We start from the raw sequence: 20,076 nt of genomic DNA, 5'->3' as shown, positions 1-20,076 counted from the left end.
TATTTCCCTGTGTTGGTTCAATAAAAGATTCATCCCCTGACTTCCCCAATATTTTCTCTTCATTTCTTTGAGTGTTCCTGAAAGCCAACAAGTTGCACTTTGGAACGACCTTAATATTGTATCATGTTTTTGATCTGAGTTTGTTTTACAGCATGAAATGTCTGAATGAGTGCTCATCCAACACTGGTGATTCCATACTTTTTGCCAGGGGTTGTATACATTTTAAGGCTTTTTAAGGATAACAACGGTTATTTTCTACAGATTAGAAATGTTTTTAACTAAAATCAGAGACAATACTATTACTAATTTATTTTTAAAGCACTTTAAAACGATATTAGCCAACAGAAAAATCAATCAGCATTCAAATAAACAAAATAAACATTAAAACGCTAAAATGAAAGTAAGAGGAAAAGTCTCAACGTGTTAAAAACCAAATAATAAGGAAACTTCAGAAGAGCCTTTAAAATGAAAGGAAAGTTTGTTTTTTTCTAAGTAAAATGAGTTTATTTCTGGTTTCTACCCACCTGATTTCCTCTGGGAACTGAGCGTTTGTGACCAGGAAGCTGGAGATGCGATGAGAGTGGAGGAGGCGCAGAAAGGTGTTGATTTCTGGGTACATGATTGGCTCGCCTACCAAGGACAGGGCGCAGTGCTTGGCGGCCAAACCCTCCTCGTATCGCTCCGGCTTCACCCCGGGGACGCCTGCAGGGGAGAGAGAGAGACCGTCCCTGTAAACGAACCTCGGAAACGCAGCAGAGTCACAAAGTTTAAACGGCTCGGCCTCGTAACAGATGGAAAACGACAGGAAACTTATCGTCCGTCTGACAGCGAGGCGCTCATAAAGATGAGCGACAGACGAGAGGAGGCTGAGAGCAGGAAATTAAAGTGAGGGAAAATACGTTTCTGTAGATGAGTTGCAGTAAAACACAATATTAGTGAAAAATTCTCCACTTTTTAAAAACTACACGTCATAAACCCTGTTTTAAAGACGCATGATCAATGCAGAGGATTGGTTTGACATAAAAGCCCCGACAAAAACTAAAATATACGGCCTTAAATAATTTTTATGAATTTAAGACATTTTAATGCATATGGACATTTTTATTTTTCTAAAACCTTTCATTTTAAAAACATTTTCCCCAATTAGATCGGTTTTACGTTTATGAAAGTCTAAATGCAACTCGCCGCCTTTTTGCTCTGACTTCCCTCTTGGGATGATCATAAATGTTTATTTTCGCTGAGCCCAACGACCAGCTGCTCTCTTCCAAACTGGAATCAGATCAAACCCTAAAGCAAATGATGTTTGTTCTCTTTTCTAATCATAACACGTTGAAACGGGCATCCAGCCTCTCAGCTCCGGGTGGAGGCAGCAGTGGAAGTGCGCAGCGTGTGTGTGGGACGCAGTGTGAGCAGAGATCCATGAGCCACTAGAACCTGCTGTGACAAAACAGCCGCATTTTAATCTTCTCTGCGCTTCGTTACGCTGGAGGTTACAAAAGGTCGCGAGCCGCAAACGGAGGCGAAGTGATAAAGAGAGGCGGCGTCTGAGGTCCAAACGGCGCCACGCACCCAGGCTGCTGGGCCGCTCACCTCTGAACTGCCGGATCATGTTCTGGTGCTTCTCCAGGGAATCCTGCAGGATTTTCTCTGCCGGGTCCATTTTCCAGCGCCACTCGGTGCCAACCGGGTTGGTGTGGTGTCTGTTAGGCAGAGACGAAACGAGAGGCGAGGAGAAGAAGAAGTTTAAAATACAATCTTTTCAACTCTGAGGCTCTTCAACTGATTTTATTCACACCTGCCATTTTATACTTTATCTGATGTCAACATGTTGGGCTTAATGTCTTTAAAGGGGAATAAAGTGTCACTTTATAGCAAAAATCAACAAACTATGTTACCTTTAGTTGTGACATATATCAAATAACTTTAAATAAATTTGACGTAATTTAACGCCTTGAAATTGGGTCTCTGTCTCTTTAAAAAAACTCCTTCAGGACGTCGTCACAACATGGCTCCTCCATTAACCCTTTAATAACGTTTTTACCAGCGTTTCACTGACACCAATTGGGTGATTGCTAATTACTGCTGGCTAGTCTGAAGGAGCCGAGTGGGGGAGGAGCTGCGACTCGAAGGCGGGGCTACGTCCAACCTGGCGTTTTGCACAGCTGAATGGTTGCCATGGAGATTAAGCGACTTCTCCAACAGGCATGAAAGAATCTAAACACCTGTTCACACAGTCCGTGCTCGTTTAGTCGTCTTCCAATTGTCTTCCAATAAACTTTGACATGTTATATTCAGACAACTGAGATCTTTACAGTCCGAGTTTTTGGATCTTTCTATGAGAGTTAATAAAGTTGTTTTATTTACTATATTTATTTACTTACATGTTCAATTTGACTCTTTATTTTATAAATCATAATGTCGTGCCGAGACCTGTCACAATAATTAATAAATCAATTAATCGGAACAAACTCAATTTATCGTTTTCTCTCTTTCTACCAAAAACTGGATGATGAAAGTTTTCAGTTTGGTGTTTTGGTCTCAACTAGCAAATTTTTTTAAGGATAATTTTATTTACAGGGACTTTATAATTCATTTTCTTTGTTGTTTTTATTGTTTTGTTAATTTATTTTATATATTTAAAATGTCTTCCAGTTCCAGTGTTAAATGTTTATTAGAATTTAAAGTTTATTGATATTTGAGAATGTGTTCTTGCTTATTAATGCCATCATTACCATTATGTTACTTGAAAATGGTCCCAGAATAACAACATTATCGTTAATTGCAATAACTTCTGAGATCAATTATCGTCCAGCAAAGTTTGTTACGATGACAGGCCTTTCAGTAAGGTCTTCCTTAAAAGAAAAACACAAATGTAAATGAAAATATAGTCTTTTAAAACAAAACAAAGATTGTCTAACATTGATGTCCGTTTATAATAAATCACAACAGTGCGGTCTATTCCAAGTACCGTCATCAAGTCCACTGATATTACTCTCAACAGTCTAGCAGCAGCTGTTGTGACAGCGAGGTGAGGGCGGGGGCAGCGATGCGTCTGCGCCCTGAAATGGCTTATTTCCTGTCATGCCTCATCTCGGCCTTCAGACAGAACGGCAGATCTGTGGCGACAGCCGCGCGGTTTCACCACAGCGCTCCGGCGGCGACCTTTCCCGCTCCACACAGCCGCTGTGTGAAACCAAACCGGAGGAGACGCAGCGCTCAGGACCAATCAGGGTTCACATTTCAACTCAACGCAATAATTATTCACCAACAGGTGGGAAGCTGAATGTGGTCAGACAAAGCGTATCGTAGTAACAAGAACAAAGCCCACACTGCAAAAACACAAAATCTTACCAAGTAACTTTGTCTGGTTTCTAGTGCAAACATCTCAGTGCACTGGAAATAAGACAAAACTAACTGAAAAGTAAGTTTTTAGGAAGATATAGAGGCTTGTTGTAAGTAAATAATTCCTTAATACTGATGAAAAAGTTCTAGTTCCACTTTCCTAATATTTCACCCACTGAATGAAAAACATGTTTTTTTATTGAAACTCATTTAGAAACATTTTATTTTGCCTGATTTTATTGTTTGTTACTTGTATGAATTATTGTCATTTTTGTTTTTAAAATACAAAAAATTTCCACATAACTTTATTTTTTTAAATCTGATTATGTAATTTTTAAATATTAAATGATTGATAATTTGGTCAGTTACTCAGAACTTGAGTTGACTTTTTACCAAATGACGGATACTTTCTACTTTTACTTGAGTAAATGTATGTGGAGTATAATTTTTGGTACTTGACCAACCTTTCTTTGTGAGTACTGCCAAAAAAATGCAGTCAGAAAAGGATGCAAACTTGAGTTTTTCTTGTTTTTAGTTACGAAATAGAAAAATATAATATGTTAAGATTCTATCTAAAGCCAAGTACTCTTAAAATAAGACAGAACTCTCAAGTACCTTTTCAGCAAAATATATGAGCTTGTTATAAGTCTATGATTCTTGAATATTGTTGAAAAAGTAACATTTCCACTGGCAGAACTGAACTAGAACTGGGTTGCTAGGTAACGGGTTGGGCTTTGCTGGGGTTGCTAGGTAACGGGTTGGGTTTGGCTGGGGTTGCTAGGTAACGGCGCAGTGGAATATTTTACCAGTGGAGCTAAAACTATCTATCTAAAGCCAAATGCTCTTAAAATAAGACAGAACTCACTGACAAGCTTCTCTTCAGCAAAATAACAACCGAAGTAAAAATATGCTGAAGTAGTACTACTCTTACTTTAGTACAATGTTTGGTTACCTCCGTTATATTTAGCCACTTTTCGGACAGATTAATGTACATATTTACGTACTGTGTGCTGTAATGGTTGCATACCTCCAGCAGAAGACGCATTTGTTTGCGCAGGCCAGGCTGGGCGTCGTCTCCATGCAGCGATGCGACTCGATGCCGTAAAACGTGTGTTTGTAACAACCTCCTCTCCCTCGCAGCATAGACTAAGACCACAAACACAAACAGACCTCCGACTGTGACTCAGGCAGGTTTGGTGGCCCAGTTGGTAGAAAATGTCTAATTATTTTTTACCTTTGTCCACCGACAAAGCTTCACTCCGGAGTGACTTCCAATTAACTTATAACCTGACGGAGGAAAAACGTGTTGATGAGTAAATATTTCAGAAAACACAGCAGAGCATAAAATCAGCTAAATTAAAACTAAATGTCTGAAATCACTAGAAGTGTCTTCACATTCATCTATGGCCCAATTGTGACAAATGTGAGACAAATGTGAGAGAAAAGGAAAAAGTTTGTTTGTATTTTAGACATTTGGAAATTGCATTGAAAATACATGAAATGAGTAAATCAAATTTGTACAAAGAACATTTTCAGGGACTTCATGGTTCATTTTATTTGTCGTTTGGGTTGTTTATTTATTTTGGATATTTACAAAGTTTTCCAGTCCCAGAATGTAAAGCTTTTGATTTTTGGGAACGTGTTCCTTGTCATTATTACCATCATATTACTTGAAATTGCTCTCAAAACAACAATTTTATGAGACAATTTATCGTCCAGCTAAATTTGTTATTGTGACTCTGGCAATAATGTTGCTTTCCACACAAGTGTAGGTTGGACAAAACTGCAAAAACACAAAATCTTAACAAGTATTTCTGTCCAGTTTCTGTTGCAAACATCTTAGTACATACAAGCAGCAAGGACTTCTTTCCATAAATAATTCCTAAATGGTGATTAAAAAGTACTAGTTCCTATTGTAGATTATTTCACTTATTACAAGACAGTGGGACTAGTACTTTCTCATGAGTATTAAGGAATTGATGACTTAAAACAAGCTCTTGTATCTTGCTAAGTTGTTACTTGTATGTTGGTTTTGTCTTGTTTCAGGAAACTAGACCAAAAATACTTGGTAAACTTTGCAACAGTGGTAGAAAACAAAATCACCAAACAAAAGACAAAAAAAAAAACTTGTAGAAAGCAGGTAAAGTTGAAGCATCCTGAGTTTTGTTGATGGTGGGTTGAAACTCTGCTGGAAACTCAGCAGTAGTTTCAGCAGGATGTGACTTTGGCCTGTGCCTTGTGCTAAGGAGACTGAAACAGGAAGCCGGCCTCCCTCAAGACTGAAACGAAGCCAAACCTCCATCCTCCGTTCTTCACTCCCAAATAAAACCAACCACCTGCCAGGAGTGGCTGCTGCCAGCATCGCACATGAAACGGGTCATTATTTGGTCAAACGGAGTGAAGCCTCGCTAAGAGGAGCTATTTATAGCAGGTTCTGTAAGATATCAGCAGGAAATGTTGGCTGAAAACGGCTGGCCTGAGCAATATGGTGCTGAATGGTACAACCTGGTAAAAACATGACATTTTTACAGAAATCCAGTCTTTAATGTGATTCAGTAGGAAAAAAATAAAGAATATCTTAATCTATACTGTGCTTTTAAGTTGGTCAGATTGACTAGAAACTTTCAGTTTTGATTCCTGGAGTTTAAATATGATGTAGAAACCACTTATTTCAGCCAACGCTCAAAATGGGAAAGACAAGGAATCACCATCTTCAGTGAGAACCAAACCAAAAATGCTTTTCAAACTGCAAAACATACTATTCTAGTCAAAGTTATTATATCATTATTTTTAAATAGTTATGATTTTTGAGAATCAAGCAGTTCATGTCTAATCTGCACAGGATGAAACTGACAGTTTGCCGTAATCTCTATAAACTCTGGCCTGAAAAGGGCAAAAGAGATTAATTACTAGAAAATCCAAATCGCAGAAAAGATGGAGATGAATACTTATAAATAAATTATTTTTTAAGGTTTGGTTTCTGAAAGATGGTTGTTAAAAGAATGCAGGCAGAAAGTTAGAGAATTATCTCTCCGATGTTAAAATTTAAACAAAATTTTAACTTTTCCCAGGATTTTTGATGCTTTTTCACTAATTTCTGAGGAACTTAGTAGGACTGAATAATAAATCAATAACAATATATATCGCTATAGACATGTGATCATTATCGAGCGGCAATACGTCCAATAAAATATTCAATAATTTCACTGAACGCCGATCCAGAACCACACAACATTCTGGGAGATTTAGGCAGAGGAAAGACTTTAGCCTAAATCTTTTCAGGTTGGCAGAATAAACTCACTCACTCTCTGGTTGCCTAGCAACTCAATCACTCTTTGGTTGCCTAGCAACTCACTCACTCACTCACTCACTCGCTCACTCACTCTCTGGTTGCCTAGCAACGACCTGCAGAGTAACAGCAGCAGTTTAATGTTCAGCCATCTTGCCTCATAACTGCTTAAAAATAAAAAATAGAAACGGCGTGGGTTAAAAACTGTTGATTAAACAGAAAACGTGTCACCAATTTGGAAGTATTTCTGATTTTAAAACAGAAAATGAATCAATAATTTCAGATATTGGCTGATATTAAACAATACGCAGGTATTTCAGCTGCAGCATCCAGTTCTTCCTCCTTCCTTTAAATCTTAAATTGAAACTGAAGAACTTTCTAGCTAATTGAATAATTCAGTTTTAACGTTTAAATGTCGTCTCCTGTCGATTTCCAACCAGTTTTTCCTCACCTTGCTTGGTCAGTGCTTCCCTCAGAGCCGGGGTGATCATCTCCCTCCTCTCCTCTTCATCTTCAGTCTTCATCACTCCATTGTGTTTGGACAGTTTCACCATTTGGCCTCCTTGTTCCCCTTTCACACCCTGAAAACAGGTCAGACCTGGTTTAAAAGTTTAACTGAGGCGTAACAATATGACCGGCAGTTAAAAGATTGTTTACACTAATGGAAGTAACATTTGTTATTTTAACCCAAATGTTATTGATGCTTTTGATGAGATTATTACTATTATGTTACTTGAAAATGGTCTCAAAATAATATTATCGTTTATCGCGATGATTTCTGGGACAATTTATCGTCCAGCAAAATTTTTTATCGTGACAGGCCAATCAGTCAGTGATGAAAATCAGACAATTATTCCCGATCAGAGGATAAAATATTTCAAAATCAATTTTTTTGTATGTGAAAAGCAGAAAAAGCTGAAAAATCCGACTTATTTAAGATAAACCATATCAACTTCGTCTTTGAACTTAATAAAAGTAACAATTGTATGGTAATATCTCTATTTTCTGCTTAATGAAAAAATTACTACTCCTATTTATCAGCCCTTAGGGTTTATAAATACCCTTTTGTTTTTGTAAAAAATACATTTTAAGTGAAATTTAGTTCCTGGTGCCGCCTTGTTTCCTCAGGTATCTGACATTTCTTTGACATTTCACTCTGTGTGGGTTTCATGACCTTTCTCTGCTGGCAAGTTTTCACTTCACATCACTCCTTTAGCAGAACTTCTTTCTTATTCTCCAAAGGTTAGAGGGTAATTTATTAACATCTTCACACAGATAAACTACCAGGACCTGGTCGGGTTAATCTGCTCCACATAAGGCTTTTTAACCAAAACGGCGCCTCAGCATCAATGTCCCAAACAACTACTGATGTGTTTCAAATGACATTCATTCATGTTGGTATTTTACTTTCACTGTGCTTCATGCAAAATCCTCATACTGATGCAAAAGCTCTGAGATACGGAGGGCCATAAAGGACAAAAATAATAATTAAAAAAACATAAGCTTTTGGAAAAATACTCTATAAAACAAATAAACATTTGATTAAAAATTTAAATAAATAACATCTTTAAAAAAGTATGAGGTACAAATGATAAATTCTTATTAACAATATTTCTGCATTCATCTTAACTTTGAAGTAATTACAACAGCAATCACAGACGTACTTTTACTCAAACGGAAAAAAAATAAATAAAAGATTAGAAGTTGTAGGCCTGTCTTATGATAAAATAACGGTGCAAAACCTTTTTTTCTATGTTTCTGTCTACAATGAGCTTGAGCAGATAAACTTTAACAAAAATAAATACTTTTTTTGACCTGAAAGTGTTTTCACCTTAACGATTTTGGCGTTCATGGCCAAAGGTTTGGACGCGATGGTTCCTACTTACCAGCAGGTTCTTGTTTTGCTGCTAAAACTGCTGAATCCCATTTACTTGACAGATTAACACCTTTTAACCCATGAATCCAATTTGTTAAAAAAGTTTAACATCCCAGAGACGCGTTGTGTTTCACAAAGAGAGGATTGATGGCCCCCAGAAAAGCCGCGAGCAGAAAGGTGGGATTAACGAGCGACAGCTTCGCCCAATTACCGTACAGCTGCCACTTCCTGCGCCGGTCGGTCCGCGGGGATTTAAATGTCGGCGAGTCGCGAATGAGCCGATGCCAAGTCAGCGAATGTGTCCAGACTAGAGCGACGTTTTCAAAGAACGCCGGAGACGGTGTGCAGATTTCTGCTTGGATGGGTTTTAATTCGGGGTTTTAGTTCCTTCACAGGCTGAGCGGTTTTAACGTGTTCAGGGATTTCTCTTCAGTTAAGCTTCTCCAGGATAAAGAATTAACTAAATGTTTAATCTAATTAAAGGTTTCTGACTTTAAGCTCTCAGATTATGAGGAATTCAGAGCAAATAAAGAAAAAACTATTTCTGTCAATCAGCTGCTTTAAGTGAAAAGAAATGTTTATTTTACAGAAATATTGGATATTGACAGTGAAAAGCTTCACATTCTTCTTTTAAAAATTGAAAATGACCTGAAAGATTCTGCATAGATTAAAAAAATAACATAAAATGCTGTAATATTTATTTTAAAAACATGGGACTTTTGCTGCTGTATTTGTAAAAAAATAAATGTAACATTTTATATACATTAACATGTTTTATGGAAATTATTTTTAAAACTGCCAATGCATAAAATATATAAAAATGTTACTAAAACTGCCTTTTTGTTGTTCTTCTAATATAAAATATGTGATAAACATTATTAAAAGCACTTCACGTTTGCTAGCTTTACAGCTTGCTAGCTTTACAGCTACAGAGCTAGCAAGGCTATGTTAGCTGTCTTGCTAGCTTTACCTTTACAGAGCTAGCAAGGCTATGTTAGCTGGCTTGCTAGCTTTACAGCTACAGAGCTAGCAAGGCTGTGTTAGCTGGCTTGCTAGCTTTACAGCTACACAGCTAGCAAGGCTGTGTTAGCAGTGAGTCAAACTGTTGCCTGACAGAAAAGTCAGAGAAAAAGTACTTAACATATAGGAGATTAAATAGTCCTGGCAAGACACAATTTAAAACCTGTGAATAAATTTTTACTTTTTAAAAAGTAAAAATTTTACTTTTTAAATGAATTTAAAGAAATCCACCAATTAATTAAATCAATCCAATTGTTTTCATCCTTTAATTAAGATGAGTGATTAGAAAGAAGCAGCAGGATTTTCTTCCTGTTAGCAGAAACATTGAATTAAACCTGGTTTAGAGCTCAGAATACAGGGTAGGAAATGAAATGAATGAATCATTTCGTTCGTTCGAAATGAGCCCTGGAAAAGCAGAACTGGTTTCGTCTCCGTCCTCCCGTCTCGACTCACCCGGCCCTCTCAGATCTGTGAAGTGGGCGTCGCAGATTTTACGCAAGCCTCCGTTTCTTCTCCGCCGTGGTCTGATGTCTATCGACCCATCTGCCGTTTCTCCCTCACTGACAGATTTCCTTTTTCCTTTTCACTGGGAAAGGTTTGAACGGATGCAGGCGCCGCTGCTGCTTTTAACCCGGAGAATCCTGAAAATCCACTGAATCTGGACTGAAGCTTCTTTTACGTAGAGAGACGAACTTTAGAAAATAATTTCCCTCGAGTTTCAAATCTCCGCCTGGATATTTTTGCTTATTTTAATTACACGCAGTTCTTTAAATATCCTGAGTAAACATATTTATCAGTAACAACTGGAACTTTCAATATTTAGCGAGTTATTTTCACAGTTTACCGTCTATTAAAAGAGAGCATCTCTTCACTTCCTGCTGCGGCGGGGATGAAATAACGTTAATAACCTGATATCGGCTGGAAAGCACAACGTCTCCCTTTTCAGGAACTGCTTTGGTTTTTCAGATATCGTGGCGGAGTTACGACATGTTCGGCCTGGAACGGTTAACGGAAACAACGCAATTACAACAATGTGTTTTTTTTATATTAGTGGAATACTGATTAAGTTTTGTTCTCATTTTTCCAGCAAGAGCAGCTTAAAAAGCCGTTTTAATGGCGGTGAACCTTTGCTTTCTTGACGCTGTTCATGATGTTGCCCAGATCCTCCACGTCGACCACAGAGCGCGACGTTTTCTCATCCGGCCAGCCGGACTCTTCCTCCTCACTGCTGGATTCAATCAGCTCCACCTGAAGCATTAAAATAAATCAGTATTTATTCATTTAATCTGTTTGAGGACACGGGATTTTCATTTTCCCCCGCAGTGAATTATCAAACACAGCATCAGTGGAAACCGATCGATTAACTTTGTGTTTATGTTTATTTGGAGATGCACATGAAAAAGGTCATTTTTTAACCAGAATAGCAACAAATAAACTTTATCACCTGTGAAAATAACTTAAAAACAGTCCAAATAGTCTGGATGTATTTTTATTTATTTATTTTTTATGGGACGTTTCTGTTTATGTCTGAGAATGAATGGAAAGTCTGTGTTTGACCAGCTCCTCTGGCAGGTTATTTAACTTATAACAAGGCGTTTTCCCTCCTTATAAAGTAAATAATTTACCAGTCAATTAAAAAATGTATTTCAGTCTGCTTAATTTCTTTGTAAAATTATATTTGGAATAATTATTGGCATTATTTTGATTTAAAACAGAATCTTTAAACTGTTTGAATAAAAAAAATTGTTCTGAATTAAAAACTGGAATGAACCGAAGGACAGAAAGATTTGCGTCTCTGTATTTCGCTGAAAAGTTACTTCTCTCGTATTTTCTGGACTATAAATGGCTCTTAAAACCTTTAATTTGATCAAAAACGATCGTGCCTTATAGCCCAGAGAAAAATGCAGGTTAGTTTCGTCGTATTTCAGCAACCAGACGAAAATCCTCGGTAATTTTCCTGTTACCTCGGATCCGTGCTCCTCCTCCTCCGGCGCTCCGTGCTTCTTCCGGTTCTTGCAGGAAGCGCCGCTCTTGCAGTTCCCGCTGCAGCTCTTCTTCTCCCCTCTGGCCAGAGCCCTGAGGCGGCTCAGGAACCGGACCTTCCAGGCCCGGAAGTCGGCCTGAACGCTGCCGTGTCGGCTCTTCACCACGTTGCCGTCGCCCTCTCCTCTGCTCAACACTCGCCTGGCGCTCAGCATCCACAGCCACTTGTCGACGTTTGTTCCCACCTGCGGCGGGAACGGAACCGGCAGAATAAACCAAGCCGTCGAGCCTTTTTGGTTCTGTTTGGTTCTGGTCTGACCGTGTTGTAGTGGCCGACGTAGACGGAGTTGCCGAGGCCGAACACGGCGTAGCGGAGCCCCTTGAGGAAGGAGTTGCCGTAGCGGAAGTCGGTGGACGCTTCTTCCAGCCACTTGCAGAACCACTCGGCGTTCTGGGTGGGCCGTCCGTCCGTGTACGTGGCCACGAGGAACACGCAGACGGACTTACTGACGCACTGGAGGAGGCGGACAGACGGACAGCATAAAGGTTAAAGCAGGAAACCTTCATGGAACAGGGAAACTCTGATTAATCTCCGGTTCAAAAGTCTGACTTTCCAAACTGGGAAATTAAAAAAAAAAGTTCTGAAAAAAATTCTGAGATTTTTTTTGGCGGAAATTTATTCCTCCCTTTTGTCTGTCTGCTGTGACATCACATTAAAATAAAGTATTCTGTGGAAAAAAAGGTTAAGCACAGAGAATAAAACATACATAAATAAAATACAATGTTGGTGTTAGAGGAGAACCGACTGCAGTTTTCTGGCCGATCTATTAAAAATCCTGACCTGCAGATTCCGATTTTTGGCGAATCCGAGATTTTGTCTGAAATGTTGCTAAACGCAGCAAGAAAGTTGATGAGTTGCCAACAGTGAGATGACGGTTCCCCCATATTCCTCAGGTTTTTCTGTTTGCTCTGACGGTGAGTTTTGTAATGTTTCTTATGAAGGACTGAAATAGTGGCTGATTATTTTGAAGTTTCTGTTGGAACAGCTGATTTTTGTTTATAAAATATAAGCTGACATGTCTGATCTTTTTTCCTTTGTTCTCTCTTCTTTCCAATTGTTCTTTCTGTATAATTAGTAATATACTCATATTTCTAATCTTTCTAAAGTAATTCAATGAACCATCTCCCGTTTAGAGCTCCTCGTTCTTTCTACCACATTTCATTTTAAGGAACGGATGCAAATATTTGCTATGAATTCATATCAGATATTTCTACATGACTCGGGTTTAAATAGAAAACATGCAGCGACTGATTGATTTGAAAATAACAGTTTTCCATGCACTAGTCTCTTTTTTTTTAGAGAACAGAAAAACATTTAAATCTAATTCCAGCCTTTTCGAAAGTTTTCCAGACTCTGCAGGAATCCTGGAGTAAAAATCGGACGCGTTTGGACTTTGCTGACCTCGTCTGCAAGTCGGTCGTCTGGGTCGAAGTCCTTCATGTCTATCACCTCCGCTGGGATACCCAGAGCCTGCACCTCCTGTGAGAGCTCTGAGGCAAAACCCTGACAAACAGAAACACACAAACAGCAGGAAACATGTGACTAACTTCACACATTTATCAGAAATACATTTGAACATTTCCTGATGTCAACAAGTTGTGACTCTGTCGCAAATATCTGACTTTATAATCACTGGGCTCTTTCTTATAAATATCCTTTTTTATAAAAGGATATTTATAAATGTAAACTTTTAATAAAAAAAGTTATTTTTCTTTCATATTTACAGCTGTCCGACATCACAGAATGTCCCATTTTTTCTTAAAAACATTTTGGCAGAAATTTACTCCATTTTTTCTGCTTCTCATCATAGACTATCGTACTACACTTTTTATTAGGGATACTTTAAATTTACCCCCCAAAAAACTCAGAAACTTTTAGATTAATCTCTCAAGTATTCTAGAAAAAAAAAAGTTTGATTTTGAAAAGATAAAAATTTACATCTATTGAAACTCAGAAAATTTTCACAAGTCGAAAGGTTTTGACTTTTGAGCCTCAGAATTTTCAAAGTTTTCTTTCTGAGAATAATCTCAAACTTTCTGAGTTTTCCACAGAAAATGTTTCACTTTTTTCTATCTACAGTGGCCGTAATACGCTGTTGTAATGTTGTGTCACAACTCCAGAGGCTAATCTTGGTGTTTTTCACATGGTCAAGGCTAAGGAAGCCATTTTTCAGGGTCTTATTTTTGTGTATTTATATAATCGTATGTTTTCTGTACGGTGTGAGGATTTGTGTACCTTTGCTGTCCCAGTTTGTGAGCCGTAGAAGATTTTAACCCCTGAAACATGAACATCAGCATCTTCATCTGAGCTGTTTTTTGCAGCTTTTTGAACCTTCAGACCAGAATCCTTAGAACCAGAATCTTTTGTATGATTTATCTGAAAAGACAACAACAGAGAGGATTAATGAAGATCAATAAACCTGCGTGGTGTTGACGTCACTAAGGCAGGACTCACCTTCCTTCGTGTAACCTGCAGTAGGAAGCAGAAACCCAGCAGCAGCGCAGCAGCAGAATAAACGTAGAGTCTGTTGTTCCACATCCACAGCAGATAGTTTTCAGTGGGACTGTGGACATCCGGAGGGACTGCACGGAGAAAAAACGTCCAACTGACTCTTCTAATATTCACCAAAACCAGCCCAACGTCTCAAGACAAAAACCCGCTTTAAATTATCTGGAAATCAACAGTGTGGCTCGACTAAAACATGAAGACGTAAAAGAGTTTTTCTGTTAAAGCAAACGCTTAAATAAACTCACCTTTAGTGTCGGAGGCAGACAAAGAGCCCGTAAAAAAGGAAATAACAGTAAACAAAGCTAACATGGTTGCAAAAAGGGAAAACTTTCAAATATTACGTCCTCAAAATCTTGTGCGATAGTGCGCTGCCATGTTGGTTGGCCGCAAGGAATGCTGGGAGTCGAAGTCTTTGACAGCTCTTTACGTTTCTAAATTATTATTATTATTATTATTATTATTATTATTATTATTATTTATTTAGTGTCAGCTAAATTAGGAATCCGTCTGAGAGAAAGGTTTAAACTTTTTGTCCTTATGAGAATTTTTGGCCCAATTTTGAATAGTCACCTTTATTTCTGAACGTTCATACAGAGAGTGTGAACTTTTCAGTAAGATTGTGTGTTTAAAGAAATTAAACATTTAAAAGATTTTTTTAATCTAAAAGGAAACTGCAAAAGGATGTTCTGCTAAATGACCACCAGGTGGCAGCAGATACAGATAAACGTAAGAAAAGCTATGAAGATTAGGGTTTTATTTTCTGCTTTCACAGAAGAAAGAAAGGTTTATGAAATTTAAGTAATGTCTTCAAATGTAAAATTATCTCACTGAAATTACCGCTGTCTTTCTGACAATTTACATCAGTCCCAGTTAAAAAAATTCTGAAAACTTTTCTTACGGCCACAAGAGGACAGCAAAATCATTCCCTCAGTTATTCATATTGCAGGTAATTTGTCCGTTTCTAATTGAATAACGTAATTGTAACTTTCATTTACTGTAATAAATGAAGAAAGACATAACTGTTTTTAAAAAATATTTTATAAATATTAGTTTTTTGAGAGTTTTTGGCGCTGATATCGACAGAGTTACGGGAGCGGAACTGTTATTTCATTCTTCGCATTTCTCACCGGATCCGTATTCTAGACACACATCCGGTGACGTCATCTCTTATTTACTGTAGCAGCGATTCGAAGACACTTTTCTTCAGTGTCTTATCAAACAAAAACATGTCTATATTCACTCCAACAAACCAGATCCGACTGACCAACGTCGCCGTGGTTCGGATGAAGAAGGGCGGAAAGCGGTTTGAAATCGCTTGTTACAAAAATAAAGTAATGAGCTGGAGATCAGGCACGTGAGTCACTTTAAAACTCCATCATCCGGGACTTTTCTCTGACATTTTAGGGATTTAAACGGGTTATTTGTCCGTTTTGAAAGCAGTTGTGAGACTTTCAGAATGCGTTTTTTATTGTTTTCGGTTGACCGTTGGGTGGAACAAACGTTTTTATTTGTTTTTACTGCAGAGAGAAAGACCTGGACGAGGTGCTGCAGACACACTCTGTTTTTGTCAATGTCTCCAAAGGTCAGATGGCGAAGAAGGATGACCTGGTCAAAGCTTTTGGAACAGGTGATCAAACAGAAATCTGCAAACAGGTGAATAAAACACGAGGAGTTTCTAGCCTGGCATTCGAACTTTTCCTGAACGTTTTGCTCTGTTTGTTTCGTTATGACAGATTTTGTCCAAAGGGGAACTCCAGGTGTCTGACAAGGAGAGGCAGAGCCAGCTGGAGACCATGTTCAGAGACATCGCCTCCATCGTGGCGGAGAAGTGTGTGAATCCAGACACTAAGAGGCCTTACACAGTCAGCCTGATCGAGCGAGCGATGAAGGACATCCACTACTCTGTGAAGCCCAACAAGAGCACCAAGCAGCAGGTCAGCAGGAAAACTGAGCCCTACAAGGAAGCAGATATATCTGCTGCTGTTGTACAAAATCATAGCTACTATCAACTTTTTAACTCCTTTTTGGTATGTTTTCCAGGTCTGAACACAAAAATGAAGTAAAGTAAAAATTAAACGTCCTAATAACTGAAATAGAAACTTGGATACATTTTGCTGAATTGTGTTCAGTTGGCACAGAATAAATATTCAACATAATTATTCAGATAATAAAGCAGAAAATAGTTTCTTTTTGAAGAGTAAATATTTAGAAAATCAGATGTTTTCCCCTCACCAATGCACTCATTGGGTCAGAGTGATGTTGGCACGCCCACGGTGGCCATCTTGTTTGACAAGAATGTTTCTATTTATTTGGACTTCAGGTCAACTGTACGGCGGAATAAAGTCACTGCAATAATACAGCCATACAACAACAGAATAACATGTTAACATTTCCAGAATAAAGTCATAATATTAGGAGAATTAAGTAATAATTTTATGCAACAAAAATTAAAATGAGGAGTTGTTGAGCATCTTGTGAAGTAAAACTTTAGTATCGGTTTTATAGTTTGAACACATCAGCATCAAATCATTATCAGCAGCAGGACTTTGAAACGACTGAACAAACGTCTGAGTCCATTTAGAAGAAAAAAACGACACGGACTGAGCTGCTCATGACAGATCTTAATAACTCCATCAAAGCTTTGTTCATTAAAAATACTTTTGTCTTGTAATTTTAAAAAGTTCTTCTGGTGTAATTGTGTCTTTTCTGCTAAAGACCTGATCTTTAGTCTGCAGCTCCTTCCATGTTCCCTCTGTTTTCTCCCTCCAGGCCCTGGAAGTGATCCGGCAGCTGAAGGAGACCATGGAGATCCAGAGAGCCCACATGCGGCTGCGGCTGGCGGTGCCGGCCAAGGAGGCCAAGAGGCTGAGGGAGAAGCTGAAGCCGCTGCTGCAGGTGGTGGAGAGCGAGGAGTTCGACGAAGAGCTGGAAATGGTGAGCTATCCTCTGCTAACTGCTGCTAACGTCTTCTAACTGCTGCTGTCCTCTGCTAACAGCTGCTAACCATGCTAACTCACTCAGCTAACTGCTGCTGTCCTCTGCTAACAGCTGCTAACCATGCTAACTCACTCAGCTAACCGGTGCTAACCCAGCTAACTGCTGCTATCCTCTGCTAAGTGTTGTGGCTCAGTGAGCAGCGCTGACCTTTGCTCTCTGACCTTTGCTCTCTGACCTTCCTCTCCGTCTCCCTGCCAGGTGGTTCTGGTGGATCCCGGCTGCTTCAGGGAGATCGATGAGCTGATCCGCTGTGAGACCAAAGGCCGAGGCTCTCTGGAGGTGCTGAGCCTGAAGGACGTGGAGGAAGGAGACGAGAAGCTATAGGAGCTGATTCACTTCTGATTCACTAAAACTCCTACAGAGACACAGTTTACTGTCTAACTCACCTTATTTCAGCCTTTAACGCAGCAGCCACACTTAAGAGAAACTCTCACTAACCTCACTGCTGCTTTTTATCTGATGGCAGCCTTCAAATGTAAAAAACTAAAGTCAGCAATTAGCTCTGACATATATGTTATTATTTATTATTTTCCTGTCCTGTGTGCACATCTTTGACTCCTTCCTTATCTTCAGAGGCCCAGAAGTAAATATTTATCTCCAACAATTAGTCCTCCTCTGCAGCTAAACAGAAAGAAACCTGATGGTTTTCTGTCGACTGGGATTTTACTGACATAAAATAATTATAAATATTCACACAATCTGTCACTTTTCCTGGCAGCCAAATAGAAATAAATTAGTTTTATTATTACAGTCTTTAATATAACGTTGAGACATTATTGTTTCTGAAAATATCACCTTAGAAATATAACTGAAGGTGTTGGTTTTTTTTCCGTGAACAGTTTTCCTGAGGCATAACGGCACGTTTCTTTTAGCCGCTTTTCAAAATGGGAAAGACTGGTATACATGGCATTTAGGTTTGGTTTTATGTCATCAAGATCAAATTGGTGGGTCACCGGGTTTCCATAGCAACCATGTACTTCACAGCTTTTGTCCTACCATCACAAACAGAAATGGAGCATTTGGTGTTTTCTACAGAATGTGTGGAAAAGGAACTCAGATTTATCATAATAAGCATGGCGGAGGATCTGTGATGCTGTGGGTCTGTTTGCAAAAGTGTGACACCATTAACTCGATAAATAAATAAATGCCTTTAGACTGAAAATGGGACTTCAGTGTTTAATGGTTCACCAGACATTAAATCTTTTGTAACTCTGGGATAAAATAAGAAAATGTTTTCAGGATTTTTACCAGGGAGGCTGTTATATTAAATTTGCCTTTATTTTTTTTTATATTTATCTAGTTTTAAAAAGCAAGAAGATTTGAACAAAAGATGGAAAATCAGATGTTTATTTGCATCTCCTGAAGCAGAATCAACACACAAAGCTAAAAGGAAAAACAGACACGATGATTTTACTAAACAATTTTAAATCTGAAGTTTAAAATGATTTTGTTTCATTTAAAGTTCAAGCAGAACGTTTACCTAGAAGAAAGTCAAGTTTTAAAGAGTCAGGCTTCTTTGGCTTTCAGTGTTAAATTTGGATAAGTTAATGACTAAATAAAATTTATTTTTATTGTTTTTCATCCTTCGACATTTGACAAAGTCTGAAAAGTCGAGGTTAAATTCAGCAGATTTTCTACATGAAATCACATTTAAAGGAACACAGAGGAACCGTAAAGCTGCAGAAATATAAAAGTATAATTTCAAAACTTTTGTGCTTTTTTTTAAAGGCTGCGACTTTGATTCAGAGAACAAAACGGCAACTCAACGCCGCCCATCCTGTTTGAGCTCTGGGTCGTGTTCCAACATGCCTCGAGTTTCTGTTAAACTCCCACTTCAACCAAACACAACAGTTTGAGATAAAATAGATGAATTTTGTCACTCGTCATTTTGTTCAACTGCAGGGAAAATGAAACTGATATATTTAGTCAAAAGTTTATTGCTCTGCTGGAAAACTTACTAAATCCTTCACTAATCCCTCCTTAAACTGTTTCCATCACGTCTGATTCAGTTTAGTCTGCAGATCAGAAGAGAAGCCAAAATTATACTCTAGTAAAAGTAGAACTACTTCAACATGTTTTTACTCAAGTAAAAAGTAGCCGTCCAAGAAAAAGTATTTGATATTTCAAATGTACATCATCAGATGGACCAAAATGTACAGTTATGTGGAAATGTTCGTAAAACCAAAATGAAAATAATTAATATAAATAACATCGTTACAAATCAAATTATTTCAATATAAAACTTTTGGGTAAAATAAGGTTGTTTGGTAGAGAATATAGAAATTTTACTTTAGCAATATTTCATAGTAAAATTACTCAAGTAAAAAAAAGTACAGGTAGTAAAATTCTTGTAAAAGTATATTTTCCCAAAACGTTACTCAAGTAAATGTAGCAAGTTGCTACCCATCTCTGCAAACAGTAGTTTGTTTTAAAGAGTTTACTTTGCAGTCATAAAAATGTGCTGAAATTATCCAACAGTGTTTAGTGTTGTCATAGCAACACTAAACAGAGTTTAGTTTATTACTGTGGTATGTTTGGATGCAAGAAATAAACAAAATTCAAAGATTGAATCTCGCTTCACAGCATATTCTGGCTTTTCTCCCATTCACTTGGATTCCTCCGATAGAATTTCAACCAGCCAATCAGAAAGTAGAAAGAGAAGTTGGGGGGAATTTGACGGTGTGTTAGGGAAAGTGTGGATAGAAAAAGAAAGGAGTAGATTTCTGCCAAAAAACTCTGAAATTTTGAGATTAGTTTCAGAAATTTTCTGGAAAAAACTTGGAAATTTCTGAGCTGCAAAACCAAAAAGATTTGCAAGAAAATTTTGAGATCTCAGAAATGTTCTAGAAAAAAGTTGTAAATTTCAGAGCTCTGCAAGTCAAAAATTTGCAAGAAAATTTTGAGATCTCAGAAATGTTCTAGAAAAAAGTTGTAAATTTCAGAGCTCTGCAAGTCAAAAATTTGCAAGAAAATTTTGAGATCTCAGAAATGTTCTAGAAA

At 38.0% G+C, this 20,076-nt stretch overlaps 2 protein-coding genes and 1 long non-coding RNA gene across 3 annotated transcripts in view; 1 reads left to right on the top strand and 2 right to left on the bottom strand.

The window, feature by feature from the left end:
• Positions 1–14,474, bottom strand: part of tyw1 (tRNA-yW synthesizing protein 1 homolog (S. cerevisiae)) — a 38,912-nt gene extending 24,438 nt beyond the window's left edge. The window contains exons 1-12 of the mRNA XM_007552412.2: positions 14,325–14,474; positions 14,026–14,153; positions 13,807–13,947; positions 12,973–13,074; positions 11,830–12,024; positions 11,492–11,755; positions 10,653–10,775; positions 7,083–7,212; positions 4,577–4,629; positions 4,370–4,488; positions 1,591–1,700; positions 525–702 (exon numbers count right to left, since the gene is read on the bottom strand). Of these exons, the coding sequence (XP_007552474.1) occupies positions 525–702; positions 1,591–1,700; positions 4,370–4,488; positions 4,577–4,629; positions 7,083–7,212; positions 10,653–10,775; positions 11,492–11,755; positions 11,830–12,024; positions 12,973–13,074; positions 13,807–13,947; positions 14,026–14,153; positions 14,325–14,388 (1,607 nt within the window). The 5' untranslated portion in view covers positions 14,389–14,474. The remainder of the gene's footprint in view (positions 1–524; positions 703–1,590; positions 1,701–4,369; positions 4,489–4,576; positions 4,630–7,082; positions 7,213–10,652; positions 10,776–11,491; positions 11,756–11,829; positions 12,025–12,972; positions 13,075–13,806; positions 13,948–14,025; positions 14,154–14,324) is intronic.
• Positions 14,475–15,217: 743 nt separating this feature from the next.
• On the top strand, positions 15,218–18,238 carry sbds (SBDS ribosome maturation factor). The gene is made up of 5 exons (XM_007552411.2): positions 15,218–15,433; positions 15,603–15,732; positions 15,813–16,013; positions 16,849–17,013; positions 17,275–18,238. Exons 1-5 carry the CDS (start codon positions 15,306–15,308, stop codon positions 17,398–17,400), a joined length of 750 nt encoding a protein of 249 aa, XP_007552473.1. The 5' UTR covers positions 15,218–15,305; the 3' UTR covers positions 17,401–18,238.
• A 1,443-nt stretch (positions 18,239–19,681) lies between these two features.
• Positions 19,682–19,913, bottom strand: LOC107836307 (uncharacterized). Its single transcript, XR_001662184.1, has 2 exons — positions 19,879–19,913; positions 19,682–19,810 (listed from the first exon to the last, which is right to left on the bottom strand). It is a non-coding gene; the product is annotated as an uncharacterized LOC107836307 (long non-coding RNA).
• Between the last annotated feature and the right edge of the window lie 163 nt (positions 19,914–20,076).

This window comes from Poecilia formosa, unplaced genomic scaffold (assembly GCF_000485575.1).
Source record: "Poecilia formosa unplaced genomic scaffold, Poecilia_formosa-5.1.2 Scaffold48, whole genome shotgun sequence".
Taxonomy (NCBI): domain Eukaryota; kingdom Metazoa; phylum Chordata; class Actinopteri; order Cyprinodontiformes; family Poeciliidae; genus Poecilia; species Poecilia formosa.
Note: the sequence above shows the minus strand (reverse complement) of the source record. Positions and strands in the feature narration are given on the sequence as shown.

Coding starts and splice junctions, on each gene's coding strand:
- sbds (XM_007552411.2), top strand. CDS start 15,306: ATGTCTATATTCACTCCAACAAACCAGATCCGACTGACCAACGTCGCC. Junction 15,434..15,602: donor ATGAGCTGGAGATCAGGCAC/GTGAGTCACTTT, acceptor TTTTTACTGCAG/AGAGAAAGACCTGGACGAGG. Junction 15,733..15,812: donor AAACAGAAATCTGCAAACAG/GTGAATAAAACA, acceptor TCGTTATGACAG/ATTTTGTCCAAAGGGGAACT.